This window comes from Antechinus flavipes, chromosome 4 (genome assembly GCF_016432865.1).
Source record: "Antechinus flavipes isolate AdamAnt ecotype Samford, QLD, Australia chromosome 4, AdamAnt_v2, whole genome shotgun sequence".
Lineage (NCBI taxonomy): Eukaryota > Metazoa > Chordata > Mammalia > Dasyuromorphia > Dasyuridae > Antechinus > Antechinus flavipes.
This window is the reverse complement of record NC_067401.1, coordinates 53579896-53592473: the sequence shown is the minus strand read 5'-3', so window position 1 is coordinate 53592473 and position 12578 is coordinate 53579896. Positions and strand designations below refer to the sequence as shown.

At 43.2% G+C, this 12578-nt stretch overlaps 1 protein-coding gene across 11 annotated transcripts; it reads right to left on the bottom strand.

Annotated features, from left to right (window-relative positions):
- Window positions 1-197: 197 nt before the first annotated feature.
- On the bottom strand, window positions 198-11155 carry LOC127559355 (uncharacterized). Of its 11 annotated transcripts, XR_007953106.1 has the most exons (11): window positions 10849-11154; window positions 10238-10256; window positions 9354-9524; window positions 8227-8399; window positions 6634-6741; window positions 6191-6382; window positions 4420-4652; window positions 3729-3795; window positions 1222-1318; window positions 609-762; window positions 342-440 (listed from the first exon to the last, which is right to left on the bottom strand). XR_007953106.1 is itself a non-coding variant. In XM_051993070.1 (10 exons), exons 1-10 carry the CDS (start codon window positions 10987-10989, stop codon window positions 403-405), a joined length of 1254 nt encoding a protein of 417 aa, XP_051849030.1. In that variant the 5' UTR covers window positions 10990-11155; the 3' UTR covers window positions 198-402. The 11 variants fall into 11 exon arrangements, 3 of the variants coding, with proteins under 3 accessions (XP_051849030.1, XP_051849032.1, XP_051849033.1); XM_051993070.1 differs by lacking the exons at window positions 609-762; window positions 1222-1318 and adding an exon at window positions 763-874 and having other exon boundaries at window positions 198-440; window positions 10849-11155; XM_051993072.1 differs by lacking the exons at window positions 609-762; window positions 1222-1318 and adding an exon at window positions 763-874 and having other exon boundaries at window positions 198-440; window positions 8254-8399.
- Window positions 11156-12578: the final 1423 nt, after the last annotated feature.

Below are 12578 nucleotides of genomic sequence, written 5' to 3'. Positions count from 1 at the left end.
CCTTCTCCTCTTCCCTATGAATTTGTGGCCCCGGTTGGGGTGGGATATGTCACAGAGTCAGAGGAACAAGACTAGGGAGAGGAAATGTAGATGATTAAGGAAAAGGGCAGAAAGAGGGGATTTTCCAGTGAAATGACTTAAAATGAGCACATTATCTCCAAGGTTCAGACCTGGAGAAGAAACTACAAAGAACACCGTTCTGCATCACGAGTCAAGAGGAATTTAATGAGAGAAGATCTGTTGCTGGTAGGGGGGGTGAGATCTTGATGGGATGGAACCATTGAGGGGTAGGTGGAAGCCTCCCTTGCCTTGGCAAGAAGACTTCTGGGTCTTACTCAGCTGTCTTTGGAGGAACTTTTGAGTAGAAAACCAGGCCTGGCAAATGAGAATCCATCTAAGTCTCTATTCCACAGGAGTAGGAAACAGATCTTGGCCTTTGACTGAAATGACAGAGGCAATAGACCACATCAGAAGGATGGGAGGCAGGGGACCGAGTCAGACAAGTCTAGAGATAACCTTGCTTGGGGCCAGGGACCCCAACCCCAACCCTCACTCCCTCCCAACCCTCCCCTTGCCTGGATCTCCTAAGAATACAAATAACTCCGTACCCTGACAGAAGAACCAGGAAAGCAGCCTAGAGCTACAGCAGCATCTCTAAGCCAGGCCCCCAAATCTTTTTCTCTTTACGGAAGGGGTGGGAGATAAGGACAACAGATGTATCTTCTCTCAGTCCAGCTTATGCCACCCTTGCTGCCACCTTACCTGAATGATGGCAAAGAGTGGTTGCTGTTCCTGACCTCCTCCTCCCGCTTCCTAGGGCTGGCACTCCGGCCTGCCTGCTCCTCTCCCCTTTAGAAATTCCCCACCTCCTTTTCTGCCCAGGGAAGGAAAGATGGATGAGACTATTGTTGACATGACAACAGGGCTATAGCTCAACTGGACCTCAGGAAAGAAAAACGTGGAGTTATGGATTCACGCTCCCGATTCCCTTCTCTACCATCCCTGTCTTGACTGAACCTTCTTATCAGAACCTCTGCCCTGGGCCAGTTCCCTCCATCCTGCTGCTTACTCTAGGCCACATCCCACCTTCCTGGCTAAGTCACACCTATGGAGTATCTCAGACTATGGGAGCCACAAGGGTGTGGAGAATGATCGGCTCAACTGGGGTCCCATGTCGGGACCGCGGACCCTCTAAGTCTGCCCAGCCGTAGTACCTCTTACCCTACAGACGTTGTCAATTCTGCAGGATGCTCATCAGAAGGGAGTGTTTGGGCATCTAAACTCCAGATCCTTGAAAATTGTGTTGAACTCTCTGTGTCTTGGGAAAGGGGAAAACCCCCATCAGTTATCCAGTGAGGTCTGGCTTTATACCCATCCCTGATTAGTCTTAGAATCATCAGGAAAGGAAACTCAGAGCAAAACCTGAGCTTAAATCAGTGGGTTCAAGGGAAATCAGGCTTTGAAGCTGAAGAGAATATGGAAAGAGTACTGATTCTGGGATCAGATGACTTCAACTTATCTCTCTTTATATTTCTAGGTCTCATTTTCTCCAACTATAAAGTCAGGAAGTTGGACCTGAAAGCTGTCTAGATCCATGATCTAAGTCATAGTGTCTTTAATATCAATGGAGACCTATATCAAGGATCAAAATTCTTCTGCCACTGGCTGGGGCAAAGAGCACTGACTTCTCCATGTACTTGGGGGCAATAGTTTTCTTTCTTTCTTTCTTTCTTTTTTCTTTTTTTGCTTATATTGTCTACTGAGTTACAGACTATTATTGTTGTCACTCTAAAGTAATTCTCCTCTTATTGTCATAGCTAACATTTCTACAATATTGAATAGTAATGGTGACAGTAGAAAACCTTGTTTCACCCCTGATCTTACTGGAAATGGTTCTAGTTTGTGAAAAGTAAATCCATAAATCTATGATATTTCATATGTAGTCATAGATATGGAGAGGGTAAATAATGTAGGGCTTCTTTCCCACCCTCTCCTTTGAGGTTAAATTACTAATCCAAGGTCCCATAGTTAGTGTTGGGGCAGCAACTTGAACACAGAATTAATTCTTAGAATTCTAAGTCCAACGATCTTTCCACTATGGCTCACTGCCTCCTATAAATGTATATATAGATATATAAAGATAGATAGGAGAGCTAAGATTACTTTAAGTTTTGTGAAGTGCCTTAGATAGGTGAAATCAGGTAAAAATGTAGAATCATGTCATTTCTGACACACAGAATCTGGGCATATCATTTAAACTCTCAATGTCCCAGGCAACTAAGTTTGTAGGTTATAGTTTTGGTGTCTATTGGGCCATTGTTGCTCCAAGTTTTACTGATGTCCATTTATGGTATATAGTTTTAGCCTAGAAATTGTTAAATAGTCATTAATCTATATTGATAAAGGGAGTTTCCTCATTGTTGATTCCCTAGACCAATGGAGTCAAAATTCTGGTTGTAAAAACATATTCTTTGCCAGACATTGTACATTGACAAAATAATCTTTGCCCTTGAGAAGCTTATGATCTAGCTTGGGCAAATAATATGTACGCATGCACATAGACAAAATAGATACAAGGTAATTTGGGGGCACTACAGGAAAATTTTCTTGCAGAAGATGGTATTTCAACTTAGCCTTGAAGATATTCTCTGATATCAATTCTGATATTCTCAGAATTGGAAGTTGAGAAGAAAGAACATTTCTAGGAAAGAAAGGTAGAGAAATAGGACTTAAGAGAGTCATGTATTATATTAGATTGCTTGCTGTCTATGGGAGGGAATGAGGGGAGGGGGAAATTTGGAACATGGGGTTTTACAGGAGTAAATGTTAAGAACTGTCTTTGCATGTGTTTTGAAAATGAAAAGCTACTCTCTAAAAAAGTGTCATGTATGAGGACGAGTAAATTGGCCAATTTGGTTGAACTTGGGTGTGAATGAAAGGGAATGATGTGAAATAGGGGCATTAAGGTTGATGGGGGCCAATTTGTGAAGGTTTTTCATGTCAGAAAGATTAACTTATATCAGATCCTTAAGGTAACAAGGACTCACTGGAAATTGTGACATAGCTATAGGAAAACCATTCTGCAAGCTCTGTGGAGAATGGGAGGGAGTTGGCAAGACCAGAGACAGGAGACTAATTAGGAAACTCTCCGGTGGTCCTAGGGAGGTGATCAGAGCTGGAACCAAGGTAGTGGTTGTGTGAGCAGAGAAGAACACAGAGAGGAAAGAGGTGTTACGGAGGTAGAATTATTAAGATTTGGCATTTTTTTGGACAAATGGGATGAGTAAGCACAAGAAGTAAATTATAATGACACTGAGGTGGTCTTGAATCTGAGTGACCAGAAGGATAGTGGTCTCTATAATAGAAAGAAGGAAATCTGTATCTTTAGTGGAGTATGTGCTACATTAAGAACCCTCCCTAAGGCTAGTTATTATGTCTTCCCCTTTAAACTTGACGTCAGATACCCTTTATTCCCCCTTTTAGATAAGAACCCAGAAACTACATCTACCCACTTAGGTTCGTACAACTTAGAGCTAGAAGGGACCAAGGGACCTGGGACCAACCTCCTCATTTTACAAATGGGGAACTAAGGCCAAGAAAAATGAGGCGAATTGGCCCAAGTTATAAGCATTAGAGGCAAGATTTGAATGCAAGCCTTCGGACTCTGGAACAAGCCGATGCAGTGCTGGGCCTTTGAGCTGGGAGAGGTGAGTGGGTAAATCGCTTACCATGATTAAAACGCAGATGGGACTCACAAAGATCCATTCTGAGTCCTTGATGGAGTTGATCCAACAGCTAGAGACAAGCAGAGGAAAGCTGTCCCTGAGAGTCTTGGGCAGGCCACACATCTCTTAAACCTCTAAGCCTCCATGCTGGGTGAACCCATCCTGAACATCTGAACACCAGAGGCCAACAGCCCTAGCGCAGCCATAGAAAAAGGGAAAGGGGGAAAAAATAGCGTCTGGGGCCAATGGCTAGGCCAGCCCAAACTCACAAGGGCAATGGTGGTTTGAAAAGGAAGGCCTGAGAGCCCTGGGCATTTTGGAAGGGACGGGTTTGGGATTGATGGGTGAAGGATCTCCGAGAGGATAGTTAGGAGAGGGAACAAATCCCATCAATTTTCAATTTTCATCTCTATTGGTTGGGAAATCCTTTTAAGTAATGTTTTGGCTTTTAAGTCATTTTCTGACTAGCTTAATCAGGCTAGTTGTCAACTAAATATTTCATTTCCCAATCAGATGAGTATGGACTTGCTTTGGATACTATTTTGGGTACTAATTCCATGAGATTAGTCCAATTTAGTTTTATAGTCTACTAGGATATTATGGATTATAGGGTCTTGTCTAGTGCTAGTTTAGGGTTTACTATAAAATTCCAGAGCCATAGAAGCAAATAACCCTTTGTCTCTCCAACACTTACTTGTTATAATTATTGATGTCATGGGCTTGGATGGCAATAAATAAACCTATGTGCAGAGCAGGTATCCCATAACCGGAGAAATTCAGCACTTTCCTGAATAGATGAATGGTGCTGAAATAATCGACCACCTTAAGGCTCCAGGAAGCCAGGTAGAAAAAGAGCCTGCCCAGAAATATCCAGGCAAAACTAGCCAGGAACGAATAGCAGAGCATGCCGATCATGATGCACATGGCCTGGAGAGGAGGTGATGGAGGAATTAGACATGTTGAGGTGAGGTTGAGTTGGGTCTACTTTCTCTTCCCCCCACATAGGCAGAAAAAAGGCAAGGAGGTATCCTCTGCTCACTCTGTGCTGCTGTAGCCACTTAAAGGTACCAGAAGCTTCTTCCCCAGGTACTGCCCTTGCTATTCTATCTTCCCTATACTTTTTTTTTTTTAAACTATACCTCTTTTCTGTAGGGTCTCCAGGAGAGCACAAATTTAGAATGCTTGGGATAGTGATTTAGTAGATCAGGACTATTTTACTTTAAAGGGTTTGGGTTTGGGGGGGGGTGGAGGTGGAGAAAAGGGAGCAAATGGTATGCAAATTAGATATATCAGCTTCCTATTGAAACAAGTAGGACATAAATCAGTGGATACCTAATAGTTCTAACCTGGATCCCTACTCAATCGCCTTTAATCCAGGGCCTTGGGGTATCTAATCCCTTTCTGGTTCAGGTCTAGATGTACCCTGTAATTTTCGATGGACAATGCTTTGTTGTAACTACTCTGACCCCTTCCTCCCTTTCCTTTCCTCCCTCTCTCTCTTTCCTTCTTTCCTTCCCTTTCCTTTTTCCCTTCCTCCTTTCCTTTTTCCCTTCCTCCCTTCCTCCCTTCTTTTCTTCCTTCCTTCCTTCCTTCTTACCTTCCTCCATTCCTCCCTCTCTCTTCTTCCTTCCTTCCTCCTTTCCTTTCCTCCCCTCCCTCTCTTTCCTTCCCTCCCTCTCCCTTTTCTCCTTTCCTTCCCTTTCCTTTTTCCCTTCCTCCCTTCCTTTTCTCTTCCTTCCTTCCCTCTCTTCTTATCTTTCTTCTCCCTCCTTTTCCTCCCTCTCTCTTCTTCCTTCCCCTTCCTCCTTTCCTCTTTCCTTCCCTCTCTTCTTCTCTTCTCTTCCTTCTTGCCTCCCTTCCCTCCTTCCCTCCATTTCCCTTCCCTTCCTTCTTACCTTCCTCCATTCCTCCCTCTCTCTCTTCCCTGCCTCTCTTTTCTTCCTTCCTTCCTTCCTTCTTTCCTTCCTTCCTTCCTTCCTTCCTTCCTTCCTTCCTTCCTTCCTTCCTTCCTTCCTTCCTTCCTTTCTTCCTTCCTTCTTTCCTTCCTTCCTTCCTTCTTTCCTGTTTTCTTTCCTCCTCTTTTTCTCTCTCTTCTCTCTCCCTTGGTAGTTCTCCACTTCCAGTAGCTCACCATATTGATTCCCACAGAGATAGCCATTGACTTTAGTCGATTGCAGCTCAGAACTCTCAAGACTCAAACAATCCACCAACTTCAACTTTACTATTAGCAGATATTTTAGGCATGTACCACTATGCCCAGCAACTAAGCCTTGGTATTCTAAGAGTTAAGGTAAACTGAATTTTGGGTACAGGGAAAATGGTCTTAATTTGGGCTTTAGGCATTTGGGAAGGGTCATCTTGGATGAAAAACAATCAGATTTATTTGGACAGGCAGATGAAAAAACAGAGGCCATGGAGAGGAGCAGGTAGATAGGGTAAGAGAAGTAGAGAGAAAAAGTACCTACCTTACTAAGGGTCCAGTGTATTCCGGCGAGGAAGAGAAGATGGGAGAGAAAATGGCAGAAGTTCAGATGAAGATGGATAAAAGTATTGTTGCTCTGGATAGTTTTGAGGTCCCCGATAGTTAGTATAGCGAGGAGGAACGCGAAAGAGTCTAGAAGACCCAGGCTGCTGATAAAGCGGAGGGTATAGGCCACCTGCAACATGATAGAAGGGATCCTTGTTCAGCATTGGACTGTACAGTTCCATACGGGGCCTCTTTCAACTCTGAGATTTGGTGACTTGGTTTGGGCAGAGCTGGCTGGCCCAGGCTGCCAGGCCATGCAAAGACCTGCTAATCCTTACTCATAGGTCCAAGTATAAAGATTGCAGCTTCCCTTTGAGTTCACAAGTCAGATATCCAACTGCCTCCCTCACCCTTCCAAACCCCCTAAAACAGGGCTCTCACCATCTGCTTGTGGAGTTTGGCAAGATGTCTGAGGATATCCCCCCAATCTGGATGGCAGCGGGGGGCACTCAGGCCCTGGGCTTTGCACTCTGTAGACCCCTCGGTTTCCTAAATGTGTTACAAGATAATTTCATGGGGTATCTTCCTCCTTATTCCCACCCCATACTACCCCAGATCTTAGAGTTTGTACTATGATTAAATAATAGTTAAATATAGAACTTTAAGGTTTGCAAAATGCTTTACAGATATATTTAAATTTGATCCTGACAACCATCCTGGGAGATAGGTACTGTTATCATCCCCATTTTACAGATAAGGAAATAGAAAATAGAAAGGTTAAGTGATTTACTGGTAAGTGTCTGAAGCTAAATTTGAACTCAGGTTTTCCCAATTCCAAGTTCAGCATTCTATTTATAATTATGCTTAACTGAAGGTGTAGAGCTGACAGAATTGAGGGCAGTCTTGTGTAACTGCCTATAATCTGATACATCCTGGAAGATCTGTTGATCAGCTAATGGACACAGTGGATAGAGTGCTAGACCCAGAGTTAGGAAAACTGAGTTCAAATGCAGTTTTAGATATTTACTAGTTACTAATATTTTTACTTAGTTACTATAAATAAATAAAATATAAATAAACTTGTTACTATAATAATAAATAATTTACTAGTACTATAAAATAATACTAAAATAAAGTAGTTATTTACTAATACCAGACAAGTCATTTAATCTCTGAATCAGTTTTCTCCATTGTAAAGTCAAGAACAACCCCTCACAGGATGTAAGAATCAGGTGATAAATGTTTAAAGCACATAGTAGGTACTTAAATGCTTAATTCCCTCCCCAAATTTCTTTCTGACTGAGTCATGAAAGTCTTGCCACCTATATTGGAGACGTGCATTTTAACTGCATCAGGCAGCCTGGGTATACTGACCAGAAAGCCAGTTTTGGAGCCAAGAAGATCTGGATTCTAGTACTGCTTTAGCACTAAGTTTTAATTTTCAGTATCCTAGGCAACTACCTAAGATTGTTTTTTTCCAATGACCTGTGTATCTATATCAGTGGGAAAATTTTCCAAATGGGAAATACTTTACACACATATAATCATAGAACAAGACCAAAAAAAAAATCTTAAGTTTTATGTAACCACCGACTGGTCTGTGCTTAAACACTCCTGTTACATTCCATAGTCACCTAGAGGAGAATCTGAGGGATGGCGCTCAGATGAAATAGATAATAGTTTGATTTGAGGGGTGGGGAGGAAAAAGAAAGAAAAATATGACTCATGGGAGAGGGCTTGCCTAGCTAGGATGTCACTTTTGGGATTCCTGGGCATTCAGGGGGCATCGAGCAGGAGGGAACTGGGTGCCCAAATGACCTGTAGGAAAGGGATTCAACAAGAAGCTTGATCTACCTTCCCAGTTTTGCTGAGGGTGACCCTGGGCAAAATGCTTCAGCAGGAAAGGGGTAAAAGGGAGGTGATGATGTCCATCTGCCCTGGCACCTGTATTCTCACAGGGTTTTGGGCATAGTGGCAGTGTCTACGGACACTGAGCAGGGGCAATGAGGGGACCTCCTACCCTCTCCATCCTACCTTCCCTGGGCCAGTCTCTCCTGGTACCTGCTCTGGAGTGGGATCCATGATTTCGCCCAGTTGCACTGGGAAAATGAAAGTGATGACGGTTTGGTACCGATGGTTGAAGCTCTGGGTTCCAACCCCTGCAGGGAAGCCGGCAGGGTAGACCAGATGACTCCCGAGATGGCTGCCTGGGTGCAAAAAAGCACAGGATATCAGAGCTGATCCAGATCTTAAAGTGCATCTGTTCACAGATCTAGAGTGGGAAGACACTTTGGGGTTCACTGAGTCTAAATCCTTCATTTTTACAGATGAAGAAACCAGAGCCTCTGAGGTGAAGTGATTTGTCCAGAACTGCACAGCTAGTCGATGGCCTCGATCCCGGGGGAGCTGTGTCTGCAAAGGTCTTGGCTCTTGATCTCAGAGTTCATGGAAGCAGCTCACAGGAGGATTCAAGCAGTTTAGGAAAAATGCCCTCGGCTTCCAGGCCCCCATCAGGCTCAGCATGGGATGGTGCGTAAAAAGTTGATTTGGAATCACGAAGACCTTCTGACATACTTACTAGCTGAATGGCCATGGGAAAATCACTTAACCAATAACTAAGGAAGTTTCTTCATTTATAAAATGAGGAGGTTGAACTTCATGATCTTCAAGATCCCTTCAAATCTCTTCCAACTCTACATCTATGACTCTTTGGTCCTTTCACAGAAGAGTTTTGGACCAAGGATTCACAGGTTCCTAATTCCATCAAGTTGTTAATCAGTAAGCTTTAGTAAATGCTTTACTAAGGATAAAAAGACCAAATTTAAAAGAGTTTCTGCCCTTTAGGAGCTTACAATCTACAGGAAGAAACACACTGCTGGAGACTCCCAGAATCCCTCCTCCCACCAGCTGCTTAGATTTTCTTAGCTTATTAGCTACTGAAAGATTTTTTTTGGCCTTGGTCTACAGACAAAGCTCTATCTTCAGGATGCCCATTGTCCACTGCTCTTTCCTCATCTTCCCTTGTAAGTTAGAAGTGGGGAGATGGAAAGATGGGGAGAATAAAGCTCTGACACAGAACTTTAGTCTGAACATCTGCCTCAATGCTCCATTTCCACTAACCCTCCCCGCTCCCCTTTGGTCAATGGGGCTCTCCCCACCACCTGCTGACGATGCCGTGGACTGGCCGAGAGCTTGGCCGCTCTTCTGATGGCTCACAGTGGTATGGGCAACCACACACAGCCCTGTGGCTCCAATCTCTGCCTTGTTGGGTACCCCAGCCACTGAGCACACCAGGCTGATGCGTGGTATTGAGACGACTATGACGACGGGATCTGTGGGTGAGGAAGGGTCAACATGGGCATGAAGATTAGCCTTGGAAAGAACCAAGAGAACAATTAAAGTACTATGTACATGACATTTAATTCTATTAAAAACAACTATATGTAAACACAGACACACATATACATGCAGATTGCAGGGTATTGGGGTGTGAGGGGTAAAGAGAGGGGTGCCCCCCACCAGGAAGTGTCTTTTTTATTTTGATTGCCATATGGATGTGAGGCAGTGGAGCATAGTGGAAAGAGCCCCAGCTTCAAAGCCAGGAAAACCTGGATTCACCTCCCACTTCTGATATATAACAATGGAGTCATCTTGGACAAATCACTTGACCTCTAAGAGTCCTAAGACTCTAACTAGCATAGAAGGTGCCAACCTGCTCTGGTAGAGGGAGTTTCCTCACTCCAGAGATCTCTGTGCCAAGGAGCTCACAGCTTCAGCCCCAGGCTCTATCCCTTTTTAAAATAATGATATGTCTTTGAATAATAAAAATGCTGGAGCTAGAAGGGATCTTGGAGAATTTAAGAATCTAAAGACCAATTTGGACTGGAGCCCAGGTCTCCCGAAGCTTCAAGCTCCAATCTCTTTCCATTGTACAGTGCTCTTCCCATTTATTGATGGGGCCAGGGGTGGGCTGAGAGGTATATGTAAGGTGGTTGTTCACTGTTCCAGACTTTGGAGAAACAAAGGGCAAGAAGTTGGTGCTCACCCCAATTCTCCCTCATGTCCTCTTGACGTCATGGAAGAGATTAAAAACAGAAAAACAAATATTGACTTCTGTGAGGATGAAAACTTAACATTGCTGTTCTCCCTCCCACCTCCCCAATTCAAAAGAACTTTAACTGTGGAAAGCTTCTCTCATGGGTTTAATCCTCACAATCTACTCTCAATGATCTCTACCCCCATAGGGAAGCTTATGTCACAGATCATCCAAAATGGGAAGGGGGCCCCATGGGTGGAGAGAACTTAAGCGGCCCATTGGTCCTATTTGTAGAACAATGTACATCTAAACCAGTTCAGATGTATGGAAGATGGAGGGAAGATGTATGGAAGAGGGGAAATATATATGGCATCTCTCTTGCTCTAGGGAATCCTTTTCTTAGAAATCCATTTCAGGGCCTCCTTCCCCCCCCCCCATAAGAAATGAATCCCCAAGGGGAGGGTGGTTCCTCCTTATCGTCCTGTCCCTTCCCAGGCTCAGTACAGGCAGTCTTGAGTTCTAAAGTCCGATTCCAGGAGTGGCGGGATGCCATGCCTTTGGCTGGCAGGCTGGAAGCAAGTGAGTGGGTGGGATGGACTCATAGCTAAAGGCATCCCTACCTGCTGGAATGACCTAAGGGCATGGTCTGGGTTCTTCTCTTCCTTTTCGACCTTCGGGATTTTCAGATTTGTCACTCTCTTCTGTCTGACTCTTCCTTTGTCCCTGGTACCTGACCCTACTCTCCTTAGTTCATTGGTCATACATGAGCTCCTCCTCAAGTCACGTCGCCTATTGGTTATGGTGGATGTTTCCTTGGCCCCCTTCCTCCTCTTGAGTCTTCATGGCCTCTGCCAAGGCTGCACCCCTTTCCCTTGATTGTCTCTCCTCCTCCCTTACCCCTTGAATGTTCTTCTGTCTCTACTCTCTACCAAACCCATTTCTTGGTTGTGTCTTTGGAATTCTTTATTGTTAGGTCATAGAGAAGCTGGCCAATCAGCACAAGCCACTGCCTGAGATGCTTGTGGATTGGTTCTTGGCTAGAAAAACCCTTATTTCCTCTTCCTCCAACCCTAGGCCCTCAACTTCCCTTGGCTTCTCCATTCTCTATGAACTAATGACAAATCATTGAATTTCTTATTCTGATTTAGTGGAAAGATTGAGAAATTGCCTTAACTAGTCTAGAGGCGAGTTCTGAGCTTAACTTAATAACATAAATGACTGGAGAAACTAAATTATTTCGTCATCTTTAAAATGATCGGACTGGACTAGATCAGAGGTTCTCAAAATATGGTTTGTAGATTTCAGAAGATCTTTCTTAGGGAAAAACTGTTTCTATTTTCACTAACTTCTATCTGAATTATTAGTGAATTATTTATTTAAATTTCAATAATTTAATTCAATTCATCTTCAGTTATTTAAAAGAACTAATCCATAGGCTGTCAAAGGGGTCCATGGCACAGCAAAAGTTGAGAATCCCTGGTTTGGAAGATTTTTAAGATTCCCTTTCAGCTCTGACTGTAACAGTGTGCTCATGTGCTCCCATATATCTCTCTCTGGCCTGACACAGTGCCTGAAATTCCTACTCTTTGGGGTTAAGGAATTGTCCCCACAAGACAAATATTTCCCTGGGAAGAGTGAAGCAATATACTTTTACTATTTAACATAACTTAGTGTACTCCGTTAGCCACCCCATCTTTTAAAAGGGGCCTGGAGGAAAGAGTTGGAAAAGAGGTAAGTTTGAAGTGGGGGAAGTGGAAGGAGAGGTTCGTATTGGAGGGTGACTTAGGAACCTGCTGGATCCAATTTGAAAAGACTTGTGAAAGCCAATTCTTAAATGTTCAGTGTGAGCATTCACATCTCAGAAATCAGAAAATCTTACATAGTGGGTCTTAACTTTAAAAAGCAATGGGGAATGCTAACAATATGTGTTAAACTTTGAATTGTATTTTCCCTACAGACATCTCATTGTTAAATATTTACTAGCATATGCCTGCATGATCCTCGGGGAGATTAAAGTTCTCAGTGGGAGAGTGGGTACTTTGGATGAGGAAAAAGGGAGGCACTTAAGGGAACAGGTGAAGGGAGAACACCAAAGTAAACTTTACTTATTCAGCATGTCAGTCTAAAGCCAGGAACTAGGTCTTTAAAAAAAATTCAATAATATTATATTTTTCTAATTACATGTAAAGATAGTTTTTAATATTCATTTTTGTAAGATTTTGAGTTCCAAAATTTCCCCCCCTCTTCCTTATCTCTCTCCTCAAGATAGCGAAAGCAATCTGATATAGGTTATATGTGTACAATTATTTTAAATGTATTTTCATATTAGTCATTCTGTGAAAGAAAAATC

Coding starts and splice junctions, on each gene's coding strand:
- LOC127559355 (XM_051993070.1), bottom strand. CDS start 10,989: ATGACCAATGAACTAAGGAGAGTAGGGTCAGGTACCAGGGACAAAGGA. Junction 3,796..4,419: donor GACATCAATAATTATAACAA/GTAAGTGTTGGA, acceptor GCTTGTCTCTAG/CTGTTGGATCAACTCCATCA. Junction 875..3,728: donor CCATCTGCGTTTTAATCATG/GTAAGCGATTTA, acceptor TTCCCTGGGCAG/AAAAGGAGGTGGGGAATTTC.